Genomic DNA, 24976 nt, shown 5'->3' with positions numbered 1-24976 from the left:
CCAGGGGCCAACTAGATTTTCTCACATAAATTATTTTTGTCTCTTTAACGTTGGAAAAGATGTTCAGTCTCAAAGGCCCTAAAGTCATACTGCCTGTATTCAAATCTTGCCTCAACATTTACTAGCCATATAATTGTGCTTCAAGAAAAAAAAAAAAAAAACTTCACTATGCCTCAGTTTCCCTACTTAAAAATATATAATACAGTACTTTTGTTTTTGTCTTCATACAATTGGCAACCAAAATCTCCATAGACTTGGTGGCTTAAACAAAATGGACAGTTCTCAAAGCTGAACAGCCTGAGGTGCTGACTAGCTGGGTTGCTGAAGAAGACCTGCACATGGCTATCCTCTCCCTGTGTTCTGATTGGCTGGTGAAGAGAAAGCTCCTCTTCCGGTCTTACAAGGATCATATAGAACCATGAGGGCTTCATCCTTGGTCTGCAATTTAACAATGGTCACCTCCCAAAGATTCCATTTCAAAATACTGTCATGATGGGACAGAGGGCTTGTGTAGCTCACAAACTGATGTGTTGAAATGCTAGTCTCTATGGTTTGAGCAAGTGTGCTTTTGAAAAGTGATTAGGTGATAAGGGAGCCCTCTTCTGCTCCTCGAAAGAAGGAATTCACTGTCAGCCAAAATCATATTACTTTCGATTAATGCTTTTAATTTGAATTTTATTTGTTTTGCAGACTCTTGTAAGTATTAATTTGTTTTAATTTTATGGAGCTAGAAGTATAAGGAGTACATACGTGATTTTATGTTTGCACATATTTAAGTCACACAATAAAACTGATTTATGCCAGATGAAGAGGGATGGAAGAGTATTTGACTTTAATCGCACTCTGCATAGTACAGTTCCCCAGTTTGAAACACCAGTTTAGGTATTACGTTCCTGCATTTGCTTTCCTGGTTTGTGCAAGTCCAAACATGGACTACTAATAGCCAAGACCATTTGGGATGCCTCGCTCATGTCAGCCCCTAACCCTGCTGCTTTTAGTGCTTGTACCTACCTTGAGTTCCTGAGTTGTATTTTCAAGACCATACAGAATTTTGTATGGAGCAGGCAGTGGACCGGTGAGGTTGATGTTCATGGCCATCTGCTCTAGACGCGCCAGGTCACCAAGAAGAAGTCCTGTACACTCGTCTCCACAAACTGTGAAAGGGGAAGAACAGAGACCATTTGCTCATGCTGGACAACACCAGCCAAATGTTCAAAGACTCCAGCTATGGAACAATTTGTGGTCTGAGCATAATTCTATGAATGATGGCGAGACGCAGCACCTCACACAATTGTTGTTCTCACAGTGCCGACAGCTGAAGAAGAGCGAGAACAACAAAGGACCAAGTTATCTCTGTCTCCCAGAACCACAAAGACAGAGGAACCAAAGAAGAGGAGTGAGTGGAGTATGCATGGGGGAGGGGAGGCATATTACAGAACTAGTAAAGGAAAGGCAAGACAGAGAGTAAATCTATGAGAACATTGCATTGGAATGTTCTCTGCGCCCAAACATGCCATGCGTCCTGCACGGTACTACACAGCATCTGTAGCAATGTATCCTGCAAAGCCTTCATGTACTATGAAAAAAAAAGGTATGTAAGTACTATCTTGACATATGGTAAGAAGATTTTGCATGTGTCTGAGTGTGTGTGCATGTATATAAAGGAGCAGGTGCACATGTGGATATTCTGTGTGCTTATAGAGGACAGAGGTCAATGTTAGGCACTCTCACTGGACCTGGGGATATGATTTGGGATAGGATGGCTGGTCAGAAAATGTCAGAGATGCTCATGTATCTACCTCCCCAAAGCTCCCCAAAGACAGGAGGATGCAGTCACACCCAGCTTTTGACCTGGGTTCTAGGATAGGAACTTAGGTTCTTGTGATTATATGGGGAACACTTTGCAAACTGAGCCCTCTCCTTATCCTCTGACAGAATTTTTAAAAACAAAAGAAAAAAACCTTTCTGTGCTCATATTTTTTCCCTTGTTCAGATGTTTACCATTTTGGCCAGCATCCCCTCCTTCCCTCAGCATTTTCTCTCTCTCAATAAGCTGCAGCTCCGGGAATCTCTACCCTGATGATTAACTTTATCCAGTCTGCTAAAAAGCAGCCCCCAAAGGTAGAGCAAGGTCTAATCGTTACATAATTGACTTCACTAGTATTATTCATATTATCTTTAGTGATCAGAAAGAGAAATTATTTGAACTTCATGGAGATGGAGAGGGTGCTAGTAGAGTTGGTAAAAATCGAAATGGACTTTTGTTAGTGTGTTACCAATTTAACTTAAAAGTAGAATCACAATTTCTAAAGGGAATATATATTCATTCTTTGGAAAATGTAATAGTATGCCTACTTAGTTTAGGACATTTTTAAAGACGCAGTCTTATATTGCCCAGGCTAGCAGTAAATGTGCTATGCAACTGAAGATGACCTTAGCAATGGTTTTTATGTCTACCACTTTACTCTTTAATTTTCTATGAAAATTGTCCATTTCAATGTGTTTTTCTATACATCTCTTCTATTTTATCAGAAATATTTTCCACATAAATCTTCAATTTTACCATAAAATATTTTTACTTCCTTTTTCAATAAATGAACATGCTTTTCAAAAAAAAGAACTCAAAATCAATGAAAGAATTATAAAGTGACCTGCAGCAATACATCAAAATCCTGATTAAGTAAGAGAATATATTATTAGTTATGATGTGTATTTGTGTAGTTTTATTCTATATTAATCTTCAGTGAATAAAAATAGAGTATATTTTTAAAAAAATCCTGAACTTCTGGATTCTACCTTCTGAGTGTTGGAATTGCAGGTATGAGCTGCTATGCCTTGTTTATATAGTATAGGAATCCAGAGTGCTGCAAGTGCTATGTAACTATTCTGGCAACCGAGCTACACCTCTCTCCCCACACTTTGCTCAGTTTAGTTTGACATGGTAGAGTAAGGCATGTATCTTTATACCAAGAAGCATGGAATGCCACAATTATGCTGTGCACATTAATCTATATACACAGATATAAACCCTGTCTTCTAGTCTGTTGATGGATCAATACCACTTCCATGTTAGAAGAGAGAGAGAAAATATATATAACGTGGAAAACACTGAGTTCTGGAGCCGGATTGGCTCCTACCCCAACTGGCAAGAATTCAATTAGTTCTCTAAACAGCATGCCCTTGAGTACTTAATGGAGAGGAAACCATTAACAGAAGCTTGTAAACAAAGGGAAAGAGGTATAGAGAAGGATTTTTTTTTTGATAGGACAAGCAGTTAGTGATAAGCTGCCATATCCCTTCACAGGCATCTAAGAGCCCTAGCAGGGTGTTTAATAAATCAGCTCAGTGCGGGCGGCAGTGCAAGTGTGGCATGCCATCGGAGTGACTCTGCAAGTTCTTGACATTTTACAAGTGACTGAACAAATCTCGGGAGGCAGGGGCAGAGAAGTCTAGAGCTAGAACCATGTCTCTTACTGTCCCTGCTAGAAGGAAAGATGATTTTTGCATCATAGAAACAAAGTAAAAGGAAGAAACAGCAGTGGCTTCTTCACACCCTTGGGCGGTTGGAGATTCAGGAGACCTGTCAGCATTCTGCTATTGTAGAAAACAGATCACAAGCTATGATGAAGTGCTGGCTGGTATAGAGATGTAAAGATCCCCAGTGTGGCTCTCAGACTCCATGTGGCTTCTGGACCACTGGAAGGGTTTTTAGAACTTCAGAAACAAGGAAACTTTTTGGGTTTCTGATTCTGGAGGCAATGGGATGCCATGCCTTCTGATACTTATGTTGGGGATGTACTTGCCTGACAAGCTCAAAAGAGTCTAGTGGTTCGGGCAAAACACTGTGGCAACAGGTAGACCAAGAATCTTGGCATCACCTGGGAGCGTAATAGACAAGAGAGCCTTGAGCATATCTATCGCAGATCCTACAAGTCACAGGCTGCATTTGAGGAAGAAAGATTCCACGCAACCCACATAGGAAAGACTGGACAGTTTGCTGGAGACCAGTGGTTCTCAACTGGAGATGCACAGCAGGGATTAACAGTGTGCTCTGACCTGGACCATCCCCTGTCCATTTCTGAAGATTTGGGTTCATATGTCCATGAAAATATTCAGCCTTCAGTATTTCTAAAAGATTCCAGTTGATTCTTGAAGCACAGGTTTTGAAAGAGTGTGCCATATGAAATGGTAGAATGCATGATTCCCAAAGGAGGATGTTAGTTTGCTTGCTATCTCCTGTCTGGAGATTTCATCTTCACCTACCTAGTTCATATGCCTTCAGGTCAAATGTGTGATTTTCTGAGAAGGGAGACCTGACTACTGAAGTTATTGTTAAGTGAGCTAATAAGTCATAACTCACTCCTGTATTCTTCATGTTTTAACAATTTAACCCTTGTGCTACTATATTGTTTACACATTTATAAGTTGTTTCTCCTTGACTTCAGAACAGACTTTATACATCTTTTGTTGAGGTTTGGTCTTTTGCTTTATTGTGACGCTAAATACTGGGAACCCAAGCCCTGACTGCCCCCAGGAATGAGAGTCTATGTGTACCCAAGTGACTCCATATAACCTTGCCCCCAAAGTTATCCCTGATTAGTGAATAAAGATGCCTATGGCCAGTCACAGGGCAGAAGATAGTTAGGCAGGGTTTTTGGATTTCTAGACTGGGGATCTGAGAAGACCGAAGGTAGAGAGAAGGAAACTATCATGGCTTCGTGAGTCATGAGAGCATGTTCACGAGGCCTGGCCACTTGGAGTTAAGTGCAGTCCAGAAAAAACCTAGTAAGCAATAATTGGGGTTATTGATAGGAAATAGATTGCTTTTTATAAAAGATTTATTTATTGTATGTATGTGAGTATACTGTGGCTGTCTTTAGACATACCAGAAGAAGGCATTGGATCTCATTACAGATGGTTGTGAGTCACCATGTGGTTTCTTAGAATTGAACTCAATACCTCTGGAAGAAAAGTCAGTTCTCTTAACCTCTGAGCTATATCTCCAGCCCAGGAAAATAGATTATAGTAACTGAGAGGGTAGTAGCTGGTGTCTGCCCAGCTCTAGTGCTGATTAAGGCTTATTATAATAAGAAAAGTTTTGTGTCTTTTGTCTGGAAACTGGATGATCAGTGGCAGGATAGATAAAACAGATATGAAATTAAACATTTATGTTAACAATCTTTGCCACAGTGTCTAGGACATTGTACACAATAAAAATTCAATGAATGTTGCATTATTTGTTAAAGAATAAGAAAATATTTTAGACAAGGATAACAGGGGTCAATACAGCATAATTATGCACCTTCATGAAAATGAAGGAAAACCAGGGAGGTAGGAGTGTAGGATCAGAGGGAGAAAGGTATTGGTCACATAGGAAATGTTTGAATGTGAGAACTGTATGTTTAATAGCAAAGAGCCACATAGATGCATAAGGAACACAGATAAGATAATTACAACAGTTGGAGGAAAGTATAGTATCCTGGTGACTACAGAGGCTATCTAAAATCAAGATGGAGGGTTGTTATCATTATACTCCTGGCAACAAACCTAGAGAAGTTTTTACCTCACCACTGAAATATTTGCTTATCTGTGTTTATTGCTTCTCCACTCAGAATAGCTAAGAGACAGAATCAGCCTAGATGTCAATCAATTGGTGAGAGAATAATGAAAATGTGGAAAACCACACGACAGAACTGCATTCAGTTACAAATTAAAATGACATTATGGAATTTGAAGGTAAGTGGGTGGAAGTAGAAAAACATTATAATAAATGAGATGTCCTAGACAAGGAAAAACAAACACTGTGTTTCTCCTTCATCTGTGGATCCCTGCTGCAATTCTCTAATTTCCACTTCCTGTACAATCTACAAAGTTTGAGGAGGGGAGATAATGTAGTATCGGTAACATGAGGTAGTGAAGGGAATTCTGGGAATAGCAAGGTTAAACAGGGATGGAATGAGAGACTATGAGGAGAGAGTAGGGGAAGGCTAATCAAAATGAAGTATGAACTAGCCGATGAAAGTCTTCTATCCTGTAACCAAACAAGCATAGTCCATTTTAAAACTGTTAGAAAGGAGATTCCTTCACACTGGGAAAACAGTCTATCTAGAAGCTGTGCATTATACAAAATAATAATACCAGGTATGGGATATCTCCTTATGAGTATTTGGTTAGGGAGTCTTTAGGCTCTAGAGAACTTCAAAGAATAGAGTTCTCCAAAATAATGTAGACTCTTGTCATTCTTGGTCACACTCCAGACCCAGATAATAGTCTAATCCTAGAGACATGATGCAGAGAAGCTGTGTGAGAAAACTTAGAACTGAGTTGACAACTTTCTTCTTGCTGGCTTAGCTACCATAGTTCTGGAAGGTGCTATGCAGGCAGTCGGGGGGAAAGAAGGTATTGGTGGTGTTCTGTTGTTTTGAATACCCCATCCACAGGAGAGAATCCATATCTGGTTCCAAAACCCAATCAAAAGCCCAGGGTGGGAGAGGTCATAACCCCTAAGGAGAGAACAAAAAATGTGTTGTTTAACTAAACTGACATAGCATTGAGCTAGCTTCGAAATGTATTTATCATTATCATCTATAGTCAGAGAAGCCTCTGTTTCCAGAGAACTGTGGTTATAAAAGCGTCTTGGCTAAAAAAGGTGATGAGAAGTAAGAATTGCATGCTCAGATCTAAAAAAGACAATATATGGCATTCCCTCCACTGGTTAGAGACCATGAAGAAGAGGAACTTAGGGAAAAAAAGAGTCGGAAGACGGGGAGAAGCACTGCAGAACACCATTTTTGGGTTACACACAGCCGTTCGGCCATTGTAAGCACAGACTCTCAAAACATGTGGCTGTCTGCGCTGGCTCAACTGCAACTGCCCCTCAACAGCCAGGCATGATGGACAAGGGACTCCAAGGGCCCTGCCCTATATCGCTGAATTACTTCCTACTGATCCATTCAGGAAAGGGGAATGATTACTTTCAGGTGTATATCCACTGGTGATCCTACCAGACCCCGAAGGATAGTCCCATCCAAAGGATGTCCCTGGTTTACTTAAATGGCTTAAAAACAAAACCAAACCAAAACACTAAAATCCGCAAAGGGACAGTGAGGAAGGAGGAAGCTTGAAGGGTGGAAGGGAGAGAAGAGAGCTTGGGGAGAAAATGGTCAAGACGTATTATATAAAATATAAAGGATGAAACTATCAAATAACTTAATTAGTAAAAAATAAAATGAACTCTTAAAGATGGCTGTGCCAGTGAGTACATGGTTGGATTGTTATTTACTGGTGACCCAGAAGGAGGTTCTGTCATAGAGATGGCAGTAGAAAGCAACAGGTAAGGCTGACTAGGAAGGAACACGGGTGCTGGGCCAAGACACGTGCTTCTCAGTGGATTGAACTGAGCAACAACTTCTTCGCTTTTACTACCATTGAGAGGTAGGCCTATCTTTCAATTTTGGACTGGCTTTGCAATACATTCTAACCCACCGAATGTGACAAGGGACTGTGTTTTAGGTTCAGATCTCAAGGATTCAGAGACTTTCAAATTCTTAGAACTTGTAGTAATTTGATGGCTGTTTAGTCTCAGAAGATCGTTAGCGCACTGTCTCATGGTGCTTTCTACGGTTATTTATTCATCAGGATGAATAATTGAATTTCCGTAACTTTTTATTTTGGTATACATTATTTATTTCCAAGAGTGAATTGGACTAGATTGTTTTTTTGTTTTGTTTTTTTTTTAAATAATATTACCAAAGGATCTTTACTGGGTGGTTCCTGAAATTTTCAAGAAAAGGATCCACAGTTTTTCCTTCCTCCACTTATTTCATATAAGAACAACCTGAGGACTAGAAAAATAGAAATAGGTCTGGTGATCTGGGTTATACCACAGACACACTGCTGAGCCAAGAGACACAACGAAGACTGCGTTTCCCCTGTTTATTCTATACCTCACCCTCCAATCAGTTTTGGTTTATTGAAATGAAACTCACTTAACTGCCTTTACAAGAACTCATCGGTTCCATTTTATGTGTCTGGATCCAAAGGTCTTCTATTTGTTCCTATGTTATGGTTACTGTATATCCTTTTGAAGGAACAAAGGAAAGCAAATTTCCATAAGTGAAAGGTAAGTTTTATAGTAAGTGCAGGGTATCTATCTGAATGGTTCATAAAGATGTATGAATGGGGCAGCCAAGGATCTCTTTTCAAAGCTTCTACACAACTCAATCATGGAGTTTTAAGGTGTATACATTGGGGAGATTACCGTTTACATAATGGCTTGTCATTTTATTCTGACACAGAACATTTTACTTATCTCACGAACTTCTCTTATTTGACCTTAAAGTGTATGACGTGTATGGCAACAGGAATGTACATGAAAAACAAATTTGACTTCACTGCCATAGGAAGATCTGAAGAGTACAGAGAGCCAGGAGGTTTTCTCATTCTATAAAGCACAGCTCTCCAACAAGACTGCTGGGTAAATTAACACCTATCTCATAATCAGGACACCCTCCAAACCTCTCTAAACTGTTCCCCTAATTCAATAACACAGATAAGCTTATAAAGTTAGAGCTTGCCGAAAATGCATGAGAGTAAAAGCAAATATTTCAAGACCATGATTAGATTTTACGTGACTAAATGTTTCCGAGTCTTTGCCTATAAAAGTGTCAGGACAAATTTGTGTCTAATATTAACAAATGCAGTACTAAATCCAGATCATTATAGCTGGGCACATGGAAGGGGCAAATCGTGCAGCTGATATTACACATCTTTCTGTTAGCAATTAGTTCAAAATATTGCATTTCTACCAGAATCCCCCATGCATAGTAATCACTGGCTTTACTATCACAAAAAAAAATCACAAACCACATTTAAAACAAGGAAGCTGAAACAGAAATGAGCACACTGATTGCTTGGAAAAGGCCAAACTCTTTAACTAATTTTAGATAGAGACACATAAATTGTCTGCTTAGATCAACTAGGAGTAAATGGATGCAAATTCACATTTTTAACAAAAAATAAATTTTATGCCATAATATGGATATGTTAAATTAATTAGGAAAACTGAAAGACATTGATATACCTTTGGATCTGAGTGTGTGTGTGTGTGTGTGTGTGCGCCTTAGTCACTTGAAAAAGGAACCTTCAAGCAGGACAGATAGTTCACATTTGCAACTATTGTGTTCTAGAGGAAAAGGCAGGAGAATCAAGAGTTCAAAGCCAGCCTGGGATACATGGAGACTTAGAAGCCAACCTAAGGTGAAATCCCTGTCTTACGAAACAAGGAAACTTTGTATTACCCAATTTGCAACTTATTAAAAACAGGTTTGGTGTAATACTTCATCATTTGTAAGTCAGAGTCTGTAATAAGACTGGATTTCAGACGTATTCAAAGATTTATTCACATATTATTTCTTTCATTTAGAGGAAAACTTATTTGGTAAGTGTTAGAATAGCATGGGAAGGCCCATTAAGAGAAAGCATTACCTTCTAGCCTCCACCTCCTGGTGGAGAGAGATATTGTCTAAGGAGAAGGTCTACTTTATTCTCCCAAAATTCCGGCCATCTTAGGCAGTCCTTTATGAGCCACTGTGACTGACTTTTTGAATCCTGACTTAGATCACTTAGACATCACTAATTCTTCTTTTTCCTTCTTGCCTGTCTTTTTTTCTAATGTCCAGCAGAGCCCCACTCTCTTTTCCTGGTACTGTAGGCTTTACTCTTTATCCAAAGCCTGTCTCCCTGCTGTGTGGCTGGCTATTTTCCTTGTGGCGAGCATCCAGGCTGTCTGGAGCTCTAGCAGCATTGCTTTGTTTCTTTGTCTTTTATATTCTCCTCCTCTGGGATACTACTGAAATTTAGGAAGCTCGCCTACCTAAAGTTTTCTTCTTCTCTTTTCTTCCTACTTATCCTGTATCTCCTCCTGTCTCCCCCCTCCAGTCCCCTTCCCTCCCCTCCTGTTTCTCTCTTTCTTTCTCTCTTTCTCTCTTTCTCTTTCTTTCTTTCTTTCTCTTTCTTTCTCTTTCTTTCTCTTTCTTTCTCTTTCTTTCTCCTTCCTTCCTTCCTTCCTTCCTTCCTTCCTTCCTTCCTTCCTTCCTTCCTTCCTTCCTTCCTTCCTTCCTTTCTTTCTTTCTTTCTTTCTTTCTTTCTTTCTTTCTTTCTTTCTTTCTTTCTTTCTTTCTTTCTTATAAAACCATTTCAGGCCTTCTGTTTAACTTTGTTCCTACACCCTTTTAAGGAGGCTAAGAATTCCAAGAGGGACCCTGATTTCTCCGGTAACATCAGATAACGACAAAAACAACCTCCCAAATGTCTAGCAATGTGAATTTAGGTAGAGATTCAGAAATCTATACATGCAGAAGTTGTGGAATACCAATGTGAATTCCATTTGTAATCAAAATCAAATTATGTAAGGTAGGAAAAGCAAGATTGGGAAAGAACTCAGACAGTACAGCGCTAGCCACACAAACACGAGGGTCTGAGTTTGATCCTCAGGACATACTTAATGACCCAGGTATGTTAGGGAGTCAGAGACAGGTAAATGCACTGGGCTTAGAGGTCAGGCAATCAAGAATCGTCAGTGAGTCTTGGACCATGGCGAGAGCCTGTCTCAAAAACGAGGGGCACAGAACTTGAGGGAAAATAACATCTGAAGTTGTTCTCTGTCTTCCACATACATGTATACACAATTGCACACACACCAGCAAAATACAGATCTCTCTCTCTCTCTCTCTCTCTCTCTCTCTCTCTCTCTCTCTCTTACACACACACACACACACACACACACACACAGAGTAAAATTCAATAGAGAAAAATAAAACTGAAAAGACAAACCTATTGCAATTCAAGGATAATACAGGTTTTCAGAAATAAAGTAGAATTGTAAAAGCAAATAAACACCAGAGGAATATAGCTTTTGTCTACATAACAGTTACACCATAGTGGGTCAGAACTTGTCAGCACTAGCTCATATGATGCTCACAGAAATTGGTGGGGATGGAAACAGTCACAACAAGTGGTTAAGAATGTAGAAAGAATGAGTTCAGAAACATAAAGGAAAGAGGAATGCAGGGAGAGCCTAAGAACGGTTGTCAGTGACGTGGAGTATAGAACATTAGAGATAATTGTGAAAAATGTGATTCAGACTAAGCCAAGGAAATATTTCATCCAAAACTGATGAGATGTTCAAAACGCCTTGCTTTTAAAAATAACCAAAACTTTAAAGGGAATGGTGAGGTTCTGTCCTGGCTTGCTTTATATTGAGAAGCTAAGTATAATGATCAAAAGGAACTTGGGGAGGAATGGGTTAATATCATCTCACAGTTTATAATCCATCATGATAGTCAGGACAGGAACCTGGAGGCAGAAAGGGAAGCAGAAACCATGGAAGAATGCTGCTTACTGACTGACTTGCTCTTCAGAACTTGCACAGTCTGTTTTCTTATATATGCTGGACCCACCTGGCCAAGAATGACATCACACATGGTGTGTTGGGTCCTACATACCCGTCTTTAATAATAATAAAAACAATCAATCAAACAAACAACAACAAAACAAATCAAACCAAAACAACAACCAAAAATCTTTCCCAAATCTTTCCTGTAGGTCAATCGGATGGAGACATTTTCTTACACGTAAAACCAACTTCATGAATGACCCAAGCTTGTGTCAAGATGTCAAGAAAACTAGCTAGCACATGTCATTTTTATAAAGATATTTCAATATGTAGCCTTTCCACTCAAGAGATTATGAAATAATGACTAGAAAAATATATCACTTTAACCAATATGTGAGTCTACTCTTCTTTGGGGCAAGGGGGTCAATAAACCTTTTGGGCTCATTCAGAGTGAAAAATTGAAGTAGAGTTTACTTTACTCTTAAATAAATACCTGATTATAATAAAAGCAATAGTGACCAGCAGACTCAATAAATCAACTGTCCAGTGCCTTAATTTACTTAGGCACAGGGTTGTCAAAGTGGCATGAAGAGAACTTAGAGTCATCCGGAATCACCTTCACAAATGCTGTTTTATACAACAGCAGCACAGAATAATGTAGAGTAGGCTGTTAACAAGAAAAATAGGCGTGAACTACTAATAAAAGAGATAATCATAAGCTGCCTTAGTACGCTGCTCGGCATTTGAATTCGAACATCACAGCATGGCTTAAAGTCCCAGAAAGCTATGGCAAACATTCTGGCCTTTGCAAAGTAGCTCCCTCGAAAACTAAGTGGTGGTAGAGACAGTATGACATTTAGGGGTGAGAATACAGAGTGTTCATGTTTAATATCATAGACTAATGACTTCTGGAGATCTTTTTAAATCATCATTTGGAGCAGTAAGGATTGTCTATTTATAAAATGACAACATTCCATTCTGTGTTGCTACTCCTGTATATAGGAAAGCGTAAGTGTCATTACTAATCTTCTTTGAGTAGAATGGATCACCAGTACTCTAGCAATGGCAAGGGCGTGTGTCTTCTGAGGGAGAGATGCTTACGGGCAACTAGGTATTAAGAACAAGAATGTTGGGCCAGTGAGATGACCTGGTGATCAAGGGTGACTGCTGCCAAACTCAATGATCTGATCTTGATTCCCACAACTTACACAATGTAAGGAGAATAAACTTCCTCAGGTTGTCCTCTGCCCTCCACACGGGTTCCGGAGAATGTACAGTACCCTCATCAATAAAGAATTAAATATGAGACAAGATATAAAGAATACTCATTGTGTCTCTGTAGAACTGCAGAATCAAGAACATTCATTATTGCTACTGTAATACTTATGAGAGACGCTTCTTCCTATATGCTATATTTTAAATAAATTGTGATATAAATAACAAGACAGATATAAATACCTCACAAATACCTCTTACTCAGTGACTAGAACCATAAGCGCAGATTTGATATTTATAAGATATGAGATCGTATTTTGGGTTCATTCTATGGAGTAACATTTTGTCAAAGTTGCTAATTTTAATTGCAGTTCTCCAGGAGTGTTCTATATTTTACTCTGCCACTCATGGTCTATTTTAAACATTGGATGAGTTACTCTGTTAACTATACATTTTAAGAAAATAGGATATGAACAAATCAGCTTTTGGGTTTCAGGACAGTTTCGCATTGAATTAACAATGGCTTTCTCCTTTGTTCTCAAGTTTCGGGGTATTTGAGTATTCTCATTTTATGAAATGACAAGCCAGTTATGAATAAGAGAGGATGGATTTGTGTAACTCAACTTACCAATAGAAACCCTGTTCTAAGAATTACAATAAAATATTCTGAAACACAAATACACCTAAGAGATAAACTTTGTCCAGCTGTCCTAAGTAATTCCTTCTGTTTTAAACTGTGATATTTAGTTTGGTAGTAGGCTGTTTGGCAAAAACAAAGAAACAAACAAAAATCAAACCAACCAACAAAAAAAAAAAAAAAAAAAAAAAAAAAAAAAAAAACCAACCAAACAAACAAAACCTCCTCTGAGTTTGATACTAAGTGAGAAAAAAGAAAAGTTATGAAACTTACTTAAGCACCAATCTATCGTATCTTTTTTATTGCAATGAAGTGCAGCCTCTTTAGACAATGTCTGATGAATAAGGATCGACATTAATTAGATACATTGTGGGACCGTGTAAGGCCATCCGTGGCCTGGGTGAGCGAGGCTTACTCTGGAGACCCCGTAGAACATCCTACAAGGGATGGAACCAGTGAACCATGCTCCCAGATGCCTGACTCCTCAACTCCATTATCCTGTGGCCATCAGTCACATAGGGCCACGCCACAGGCCCCTCGAGTTCTGGCTAAACTCCACCCCTACAGTCACCTGGCTACAGCCAGGTTTTCCCTGCCCCACAGTTACCTGACAACAGCCAGGTAACAGCCCACTTTAAAAGGGGGCTTCTTGGTTCCTCCTCCCTCTTTTGATTTTCTCTCTTGCCCTTGTTCTTGTCCCCCCTCCCCCTCTCTCCCCATTCTTTCCCCATTTTCCACGTGGTCATGGCCAGCTCTCATCCCTTTATCTTTTCTTTCTTTCCTACTTCTCTATCTCCTTTTCTCTTCCTACTTTTCTATAATAAAGCTTTGAAACTATGGACTGTCTTTTCTTATCAAAACCCTCCATGTAAGAACATGCAACAGGCCTCAGTGTTTCCAGCCACCAGAAAGGACCCAGGACTCCTCACCTAGACAGCCTCTTCCCAGCCAGGCTCCCTCTCAACAGGTACCCAGAGCCCGGGCCAGAATGGCACTGCCTTCTGAGCAAGGACCCCTCCCTGCTAGCCAGGCAGCCTTCCCTCCGCGGATGCGGATGCACCCGTGCCCTTAGGTATGTGGACCGCACTCTCCTCTTTCCCTAGGCACTTGGCCCCACCTCAGCCTCCGCTCATTTTTCCCACAATAAATGATCTTTAAAACTTAAAAATTCCCTCCAAATGGAAAACAGAAGCCCTTGAGCAGGCAAAGGGACGTGCTCTCAAATCCGACAACATGAGTTCGACCATCTGGGTCCACAAGGTGAAAAGACAGAAAACAATTTCTGAAAGTTGTTCTCCGACCTCTGTATGCATGTTTTTATGTACCCAGATGTGTACACAGCTACTTACACATACATCCATACTCACACACATACATCTACTAAATAGGAAAAAATTTAAATTAGTAAATATTAAAATAGTGCGTTTCTCTGATTATGTCCCTTCCTGTCCTGGCATGTTTCATGTTACAAAATCTTATGTGTCTTCTACACTATGGTCTGTGGGTCTCGGGTGAATCCTCCAGATTACAATCACCAGGGAGCTGAGGTAAAGCCAAAATGAGCTTTATGCTCGTGTACAGACGTGCTGTAAGAACAGGAATGTAGAGGGGTTGAACACTGAACCCAGAACATGGGAAGCGCCCCTGCAAGGTGAGCCTCTAAACACTGCTATGATGATGAACCTGTTTGTGGGGGAAAGAAGTGCTTTAGTGAATGCCTGACATCTGAACTTGGAATCTCAAGGTGCTGGGTACTGAGTGATGCCCCTTATCGACTCGGTGGACTGAGTTAATTACTGTGATGGGGCTAAAGTCAGCTTCCTGAGAAATCCTGGGCTCTCCATATTTCCTAATGAAAAGATTATGGTATAAATTATTATCATTGAAATATAGTATATATAATGATTGAATCCTGTAGGAAAGTTTCTAATGCCCTCCCAGTTGGTTTCTTTTTCAGACAGGGTGTCATGAAGCTTAGGTCATCCTCAAACTTGTGATGTAGCCAAGGATGACCTGGAACTGCTCATTGTCTTGTCTCTCACATTCATTCACCAAGTGCTGGGTTACAGTCATTCGCATCACACTGACCGAGGAAAGTCCCTTTTAAAGTCTTCGCTTGCCTTATTAGGCAATGAGGCTCAGAAACAGCTAACAGACATTTACAGCAATTTAGGTGTGAGAGGCATCTCAGGATTTCATCCGCTCTGTGTTGTCCAAGCTCTATAGCATAGATCTATGTCTTTTATTAAACAAATAGTGAGTCTGTGGATCTTAGGCCTTGTTGTTGTATGCAAATGTCCCATGTAACACAGTACCATGTCCAATGACTACACATGATGAAAAACAGTTTAGAAATAAAAACAAAACTAAGGATAAAAACAAAACATTTAAATATATATATATACATATGTGTGTGTGTGTGTGTATATATATATATATATATATATATATATATATATGAGCAGATTTTCATTGTGCTTCTTAAAGAATTAACAAAAGAGAACCAATTTAATTCTCATATAATTCATACAAAGAAACCAGTATGAGAGCAGTATCTGGTTTCTAACAAGCTGAGACGTATCCTTCTCGCAGTCGACAACACACTCACTGAGAGCAACATGGACGTTTATTTTTCTTACTACTCATATTCTGTCTCCACAGTGAGGTCCCTCTCGTAACTCACACCCCGGGCAGTATAAAAGCCCACTGTGATTCCACGTGATGAAGCAAGCCTCAACCGAAAATAAAATGCATGAGGTCAGACTGTTCTTTGGTCCCTTGATCTAAGTTAGCTTGGGGATAGAGAAGTATCTTACAAAGAGAATTGAGTATGAGCTGGAGTTATGTCCTCCATGATTTCTTGTTTTCTTAAGATACTTTAAAAGCAGGGGTAGGAAGTAGGATTTGGGAGCTGGGGGCTGAGGGAGGGGAGCAGCCAAAGAAAGCCACAGCATGTTTGTACTAAAATGCAGAAACTGCCAAAGATAAAGGAAGGGAAGTCCAGAGTTGTTCTGTGTAATGGTTCTTAGGGTCAACATAAAAGAGGATGGAAGACAGGTGCAGAAGCAAGACGAAACCATTAAGCCTGGTGGAAGACGACAGGAGGAATGTCTACTAAAAATAATGCAGGGTAGAGGTCTAGATAGCAAAGAAAGTTCCACAATTTAACATTTTATTATGAGATAAGAGTCGCTTGAATCTTCCAGAAGGAAATGAAAATCTCCAGATCACAGTGCTGGGAGCGAAGCACTGTGGTCAACAGGTACAAGTGAACTGCGTGACAAGAATAGTGCAAACGGACAGAAACAGCTTCGGTGACTGTCACCATAGGCGCAGTGCTTTTTAAATGAATGTAAGATGGAAGGTGTGGAAAACAGAGATGGATGGCAGGGGTGAGCTAGGTTTTCCTATGATACATTTATTCAATATATAAATAAAAAAACTGATCACCAGAAAAAGAACATGAAGCTAATTTGGCTGGGAAAAAAAAATCACAGTTCTCTTTTTAAAACAAATGTTTAGAAAAGTAGTCCTCTTATTTCACCTTTTGCTGCTTTTGATGTGTGACTGTTTAACTTTTAGATACCTCATTAAACATGTTACTTTTTTCAAGTTGGCATCTGCCTGATTATTAAATTGGTTATTCATAGTTCAATGATCATGGAGGTATGTTTATATGTTACTTGGCTAGTCATTTATCCGTGTCAATAATGAAGAGGTGCTGTGGGATATTTGGCAGCCCATTAAAAACCATACATTTATTTATTTAGGTGTGTGTGTGTGTGTGTGTGTGTGTGTGTGTGCTATAGTACATGTGTGTAGGTCAGAGGGCAGCTTGTAGAAGGTACTTCTCTCCTTTCATGTAGATCATAGGGGCTGAATTGAAAACATTTGCTTGGTAGCAAGGGCTTTTGCCTATAGAGGTCTACTGCTGGCCCAGGTCTACTTTCAAAATTATCTTTAAAATAATTACAAGTGTGTGTTATGTGTGTGTGTGTGTGTGTGTGTGTGTGATAGCAGTACTATATGTCTTGGTATCTTATGTTTATAGCCTTTCCTCAGGCCAATCCTGACTTTTACTTTTACCTAGTATTCCCCATCATGGTGGACAGGTCACACAGGAGGCTCTGCACAGGTGACATAAATGCTCCACACCGAGTCATCCATAGGCCTTCATATTTACTTCAAGCTTTATACATTTTCATTAAAGAGAACCCTGCTTTAGAGTTTAAAAATACTTTTGTTTCTGAATGCGTAGTGTGTTTCTGTGTGGGAATGTGCACATGAGTGTAGGTGCCTATGGAGGTCAGAAGAGCCCTTTGGACCCTGGAGCTAGCACTCCAGGCAGTTCTGACGCTCCTGAAATGGGTGCTTGGCACTGCCGTGAAAGAGCAGCAAGGACTCAGCCTCTGAACCATCTCTCCAGTTCCTAGCCTACTTAAAAAAAATGGCCCAGCCTTAGTGTTTTAGTCCTACCTTCATGCCTTCCTTCAAGAGGCAACTTTTTATAAAGCACAGTCTAGGTTCTTAAAAGGCTACTCAGAATTAGACAAAGTAAGACCTTAAAATAGGGGAGACTGGCACGCACAAACACATTGAAATATGTAAATATCACACAATAAAATGTGGTTACGTAAATTTCTTTAAGAAAAGCTTAGCATGGGTCAATATTCTTTAACTTCATAAATAACTTATTCTAGATTTGAATTGATATAAGTAATCTTCAGTGTTATGTATTTAAACTACCCAATCCAATGTGATTTCAATACTCAATCCAGAAGAATCAGGAGACATGAGACAGACTGATGGAGGGAGGGCTGAGAGGAGGAGAGAGAGAGGGGAGAGGAACAATCCAACCTCCACTGTAAAAAAGACTTACAAACTTGAATGTATTGTAACTACATCCAGTTTTTGTAGTTCAAGAAGAAATTGCAAAGCATTATGTAAGAGCTGGGGAAAGAAATCAGTTGTAATTCAAGGCTTAAAATGCCTATCCAGCCAGTTACAAATTCAGGAGGATTCTAAAAATCTAATACACTGGGCTCTTTAATCTGCCACAAAGTCAGGGCCAATGTTAGGCCAAAATGGTAAATCCTGAGATGGGCAAAAATAAGACTTGCCTAGAGGGGCTTTGTCATGGGTCTTCAGTGAATTGACTAAAGCATGCTGAGAATTTTTCCTCAAGTTCTTTGCTTAGCGGGAGGGAAACCAACACAGCGTGCCAGCAGCAGAAGGTGGGCAGACAGCTTCAGAAACAATGCAGAGCAGCATGAGCTACCACAAACAAGGAAACGCACGGAGCTCACAGAAACTGAGAGAGACATGGAAGCCAGGCCCGTCGAACCAGCAGCTCAATTAGTATACGTACAGACACACTCTGCACCCTCGCGTGCATGCCAGTGCTCACAGCCATCACACTTCCTTCCTGTGGCTCCAGGGCGGCACGTGCAGAGTCCCGTGACCGGGTCACAGGGAACCGGCAGGGAGCCATAAGGGTCGCACTCACATTCTTGGCAGGAGCCTCCAGGGCTGCTTGGGCTGCCTGTGTAGCCTGGGGCACACCTAGATTGGAATAGGATGAAAGAATGGAGATTAATGAAAGTCTTGTAAGTGTGTGTGTGTGTGTGTGTGTGTATGTTACTAGGGATTGAACCTTGGGTCTTGCATATGAAAACATAACACTCTGAATCTCTGTTCATTTTTGTTTGTTTTTTTTGTCCAGTTGCCCAGACTGGTCTTAAACTTAGCTTGTAGCAGTTTGAACCTGCCATCCTCCTGCCTCAGCTTCCTGAGTAGCTGAGAATTGGCTTGGCTTGGTCACTATCATTCTGATCAAAGATAACAAGTGTTTGATAAAAATATTATTTAAATGAAACCACTGGAATTGTTTCTTAACATGTGCACACAAAATGAGTGTATTCTAGGCAGGTTCAAATTGATTAAATCTTCCAAGGGTTCGTTATAAGACTAATGAAGATAAAGTATAAGGAGAGGCTTCTACATTACAGGACAATCAAGAAACATAAGCAGTTTTAGACCCCGACTGCATCTGGGCAGGTCATAAGATGATTTAAAAGATTTAAGGAGCTCTCATAAATGAAACACATTTTAACCTGGAAGGTTACAATAAAAACTTGACCAAGACCTTTGGTTTAATTTAGCTGAATGGAAGCAATTTTTTTTTTAGGGAAATATAACCTGATTGATTATATATTAGAGATGATAAATTCAAAGCTATAACAACATTTGAGAATTGCAAAAACAATTCAAACCACTCACGTTTGCTAGTATATGACCCTGCTCATCCATAAACTGCATGGACGGCCAACTCCTGCTGATTCTACATTACTGCATATTAAAATGGTGGATTTCTGTGATGGCTCTGCTATCAGACAGCAATGGTGATCTAACCATTTGCTCTTCTAGCCTTTTCTACACAGCTGCTTTGGTAGACAGTGATAATGTCAATTTATGAAGTGATCTATGGCATATAATATCTGTGTTATAAACTGCTACAGATGAGTTGCTTTCAGTCATGATTCTACTGGTATTTACAAGGGTATTAAATGAATATTCATTTCAACATAATCCCAAAGATATGACAGGCACTATGAAGACCTACCCTTATCATTTGTAATGTATGTACAAATGACATATGCATCTTATAAATAACTAAAAATGGTTTTGGGTGTTTATATTATAAACTGTTGAATTTCTGCTAATTCCTAGTGATAAGGGCACTATGTGCATACTGTTCTGTACATGTACGAAAGTCCTGGGTATAATGAGTTATCATTTACAGATCTTTGAAAATGTATGTTATAAACACATATTTTATTGGAATTCATAAAACCTACATCTAGCCTCTCCATTCATTTCTATTACCATTATCCATAGAACCACCGCTGGTTGGATAAAAGACTCATAAATAGTTCAAAGGGAATAATAACAAATACTTTTCTAAATAAACAAGTACTAGTTTAAAAATTTGACTATCAGTTTCAGGAGCTCCTAGGAATCTCTAGTGATGGGAGCCAAGAGGCTATGAGAAGAAAAACTGTGAGTTAAGTGTGATTAGAGGTGATTGGCAACCTCAGCTTTCTTACACAGAACATTTTAGAATATAAAGAAAGTCTCAAAATGAGTTCTGCTTTGAGGCAGAGGATATACACTTTTAAAATCCATTCCCTCTTGCTAACCATTGACAATGAGCCACCAGAGAAAGATGAGGGTAAACTCTCAGGCTAATTATACCTTTTCCTGTGAGGGAACCTGGGCAGGATACCAATGGAGTCCTTACACATCTGATGACATGATAAGGAGGAAGAAAAATGGACCCAGATAGGTTGCTGGAACTAAGCTAAGTCTGAATTGTTATGAAACTATTAGATTGCTATCAATTGCACTAAGATCACAGAACATGTATTTCATAATAATAGTTAGAATTAGTTACCCTGAAGTGTCTTAAATAATAGTGCTAGTAATAATTTGAATGTTTAGCTTCCTGATCATGTAAATGTTGTGAATTTGCTTCCTGAGAAACAGTCAGTCTGGGGCTGTCTTCCTTAGCTGAGCATTTGCGTGAAACCTAAGGGTGCTTTCCCAGATTTTATATTTTCTGATTTCATTGAAGAATATTGATTGCCTACTAAAAAGGGGGCTCATAGCAAACATTTCATTTTCTGGATAGGATTAATCACCCTCATTACCATGTAATTCTAGAATACACAAAGACCCATACACAGTCAAAATGCTAAGAAAAGTACTAACGCTTTTAGTTATTGCTGGATACTTGGTCAGTGAATTAATCGAGAATGGTGTGGGCATTGTCTCAATTTCCATAGCTACAAAAAAGCTTCGGAAACACCTTGACATTTGTTCTTGCAAAATTGCATCTGACTCTGTTTGTATTAAGACATAAATTCAATAATCATGAAATTATTTGGGATCACTAAGGTGTCAGCATGAAATTGAGACAAGCAAGTTTTTAAAGGAGCGCTTTTAAACCTATGAAAATAGAAGCATTAATTACTCAAATATAAGTGATAAAATCACAAAAGCAATTAATAGTATCATGACCCTTTATGATCCCCATGTATGACTGCCAGTACCTTTCACAGTATTGTCCTTCGTATCCCCTCGGGCAGGCTGTGCAACGGTAATCTTCCAGACCTTCCAATACACAAGAGGGGCTGAAACTGAACCAGGAAACAACACAGGAAGCGTTACTTGCTTATTTGATAAAACTCAGTCTTTCTACCCATGGCCAAGGTCACTGGGACATTTTGTTGGGTACGTGTGATAAATATTGATAAAGTTCATATTTATGGCAAGACAAACACTACTGATGATAGATAACACAATTGGTTAGTTTTTGATGAATTGATAAGGTGCCACACTAAAAATACCAGGATTTCAAAAAGTTTAAATAATTTAATGAAATGTATATAAATGTTACATTTCAACAAAATTAATCACAGTTTTTATCAATTCAAAGAATTTTGCTGGGAATGTGTGCGCATAGGTCAGGTATCACTGAATACCCTCTAGGTGAAAAACCACACAAAAAAGAGGATTAAAAAAAAGCATGTAAGCCGGGCATTGGTGGCAGACGCCTTTAATCCCAGCACTTGGGAGACAGAGGCAGCAGATTTCTACGTTCGAGGCCAGCCTGATCAGCAGAGTAAGTTCTAGGACAGCCAGGGCTACACAGGGAAACCCTGTCTCGAAAACAAACAACAAACAAACAAAATAAACATGTATTTTTTTCTGAAATCTTAGTCCAATTTACCACTGGAGGTTCAATATATGGAGTGTGAAAGGATGTTTCACTCAGAATTCAACAGAGCCTTTCACAGTCTACCGGACTCCAGCACTTGAATAAAGTACACAAAGTAATTCGATTTAGTGTGTGGCAAGAAGACAGAGCTTTCTAAACCAAAATGAACAAAATGCACTTACTATGTTGTGCACTTATAAATAATTGCTTTGTAACCAACTTCCCTATCACAAGTGCATGCCACACCCAGACCACAGCTCACACCAGAGCTGCATTCCCAGCAGACGGGACGTCACGGAGCATTAGCAAGAGAAACCTTCCACCCTGTAAAGCAGGGACGCTTCAGACAATCGATTTCATTGTCTGGCGTCTTCCAAATCATTCCATACAAAGAAGCAATAGAAAGTATTGTTTTTCATGCTAAGACCCAATTAATAACACACGCTAATGCCATACTCTTCAGTTTGGGCATCATTAGCGTTGTATCTTATTATAGTTACTCATGTATCAAATGCATGGTTTGTGAATGGATGCCAAATTTTAACTTTTGCAAAGTGTGTGAACAAATGAATCTACTATTCATGGCCTCGTTATCTGACCAACTGATTTTTTTTTATCTTCCCTGGACCTTGGACACCCCCAAACCTATAACTGTCACATCAATCAAGTGTTTAGTTCTAACTTCAAATTTGATGCCAAAGACATGTGTGCAGGTGCATGCCCATGTGAATCAGATTAGTATTCATACACAGACCCTAGGAAACAGACTCTAGACATTTTAAGTACAATCTACACTGGCCTATAGAATGAAACTACCATCGATTTCTATAAAATAATAAAAATCAATAAATAAAATATCTTTAAAATATTGTACGGGAACATAGCAGTTCTGGATGAGTTGATAGGAACTGTTGAATCACATGTCTTGTTGCAGAGTTTGATTTTTCCTTCAAGCGTTTAAAGGGGCTTTCGAAGGCGCACAGCAGGATAGCATCTTCCCTATAGGTAGTGTTCAAAGTTCCACCTCACGGCTCCCCTCCACTCCCGACTCACATCTGATTTGCAGGGGCACTTGGAAAATCCTGTTCATCTTGCTAAGGAACCACCTGTTTCTATCTCCCTGTGAAGACTAGTTTCAAACACATCACTTCACAGTTTGTAAAACTTACAGGGTCTGTTCTCTGTGAGTCCCTCTCTGGATCACGCAGCTGACTGGTCTCCTGGAAACCATTTCCTTCCGGTTTTGATCCTGCGTCTCAGACTGCCTTTTTTATTTTATTTTATTTTCCGCATCCGTGTTGTGTTCTTCATCTGTTAACATGATTTCGAGCTCAGGTTCCGATTTCTCCTCTAAGTCACTGCCTCATCCTAGGAGCTTTAAATACTGTGTCGCCTCTATCATCTAAAGCTGATTTTCAACTCCTCTGGAGAAAGCACGCCTGATCTTCCTTAGCTTAGTTAGCGGCTATGCGTCTATGTCCTCTGCTGAATGCACGGACGCAATGCTGCCCCCCTCTTTCACAGTCCATCAAACTGTTGTTTGATGTGGAAGTGTCACGGGAGCCACTCTCAGGAGCTCACCACATCATCCTATACTGTGCAACCTCTGAAATGTTCTTCCAAATCGCTCTGCTTCAGCTGTGTTAACCCGCTCTCTGCCAGCTGTGGGCCAGGCAGAGGCTTTGCAGAGGAGTCAGTGCACAGTTTATCCTCAGCTGGACTAATCCTGCAACTGTTCTATTGGCTTATTCTACCGGTTCATTCACACCTCTACATCAGCCACATCTGTCTGTGGAGGTCGATGACCTATATTGGAAACGGTGTACCACCCCGCTCTCCCCCGCGGCTACAAGCTTTTCCCGGAAGCACTGTCTGCAACCTAACGATTACATTACATGTCTCTGTTCACTGTCTTATGAAAAATACAAGCTCCCGGGGAGAAAGAAATGAGATTATTCTGCTAGCTTATGTATTCTCAGTATGAGAAGGTATTCTCAAGTGGCGTTAAGTTGGGCTGACACTAAATATTAGTCATTAAAGGAACAAATAAACTACTATCCCTGTCTTCTTGGAATGTACACTTATGTGGGACTCCACATAAGGGCAGGGCAGGACTTGTGTTTTCTCTCTTATTCGGAATACTGAAATGGAGTACTTACTACTTAATAAATGCTTGATATCTGAAAGAGTATCTGACTGAAGTCAAGACAAGCATTAGTGGTACGAAAAGGGATGAAGGCGGACAGGGCCAGGGAAACGACTCTCATGGAAATGGTCTTTGAACTAGCTTTTAAAAACTGGACTGGATTTTATATGAATTATCCCGGGCCTTAGTGAGAAGAAAGATTTCTAAGTTTGTTTGGAAATGAGCTAGCAACTCTAAACTCAGCCTCCTGTGGAAAGGTTGTGCTGTAGGCCACGGCTTGCAAAGACAGACAGACATGGGTTCCTGGTGCTACCGTAAAAAGGTCAGCCCTTTCCTCCGGTGTACATGGTCGAAGGGTGTGTAGATGGTGATGCTGGGCCACACGGCTGAAGGGTTGTGGTATTTGATATCAGGAAGCCAGTGCTGCGGCAGGGAACCTCTCATCACAATCTTCCTTGCTTTTTCTTTCTCACGGACCATGTAAAATCAATAAAATTTCACCTCTCCCACCTGCAGCTCAAAATCTGTTTTTACAAACTGTGAAAAAGTTGCCTCTCTTTGCCCTGACTCATTCGCCTACTTCGCCTCTTAATCCTTCTTACCATCCACGGCTCGTTTTTTGTTAATTAGGCTAATATGCTCTAAGCTACCGCTGGTGAGGTTAGTGGGCCATGGAAACAGCTTAGTCGCCTTGACTAGCATTTCTTTAAAACGTACGATAAGAAAGTTGACTAAATGGTAGGATACACTTGCATATATTTGAGTATACACATATTGACTTTTGAACGCTGGGTTATGATATTT

At 39.9% G+C, this 24976-nt stretch overlaps 1 protein-coding gene across 1 annotated transcript in view; it reads right to left on the bottom strand.

Moving 5' to 3' along the window:
- The window catches only part of Lama2 (laminin subunit alpha 2), a 606823-nt gene that overhangs the window by 142184 nt on the left and 439663 nt on the right, over nucleotides 1–24976 (bottom strand). The window contains 3 exon segments of the mRNA XM_052169299.1: nucleotides 1012–1154; nucleotides 18616–18809; nucleotides 21359–21445. Of these exon segments, the coding sequence (XP_052025259.1) occupies nucleotides 1012–1154; nucleotides 18616–18809; nucleotides 21359–21445 (424 nt within the window).

This window comes from Apodemus sylvaticus, chromosome 23, assembly GCF_947179515.1.
Source record: "Apodemus sylvaticus chromosome 23, mApoSyl1.1, whole genome shotgun sequence".
NCBI lineage: Eukaryota > Metazoa > Chordata > Mammalia > Rodentia > Muridae > Apodemus > Apodemus sylvaticus.
This window is presented reverse-complemented; position numbering and strand designations above follow the sequence as displayed.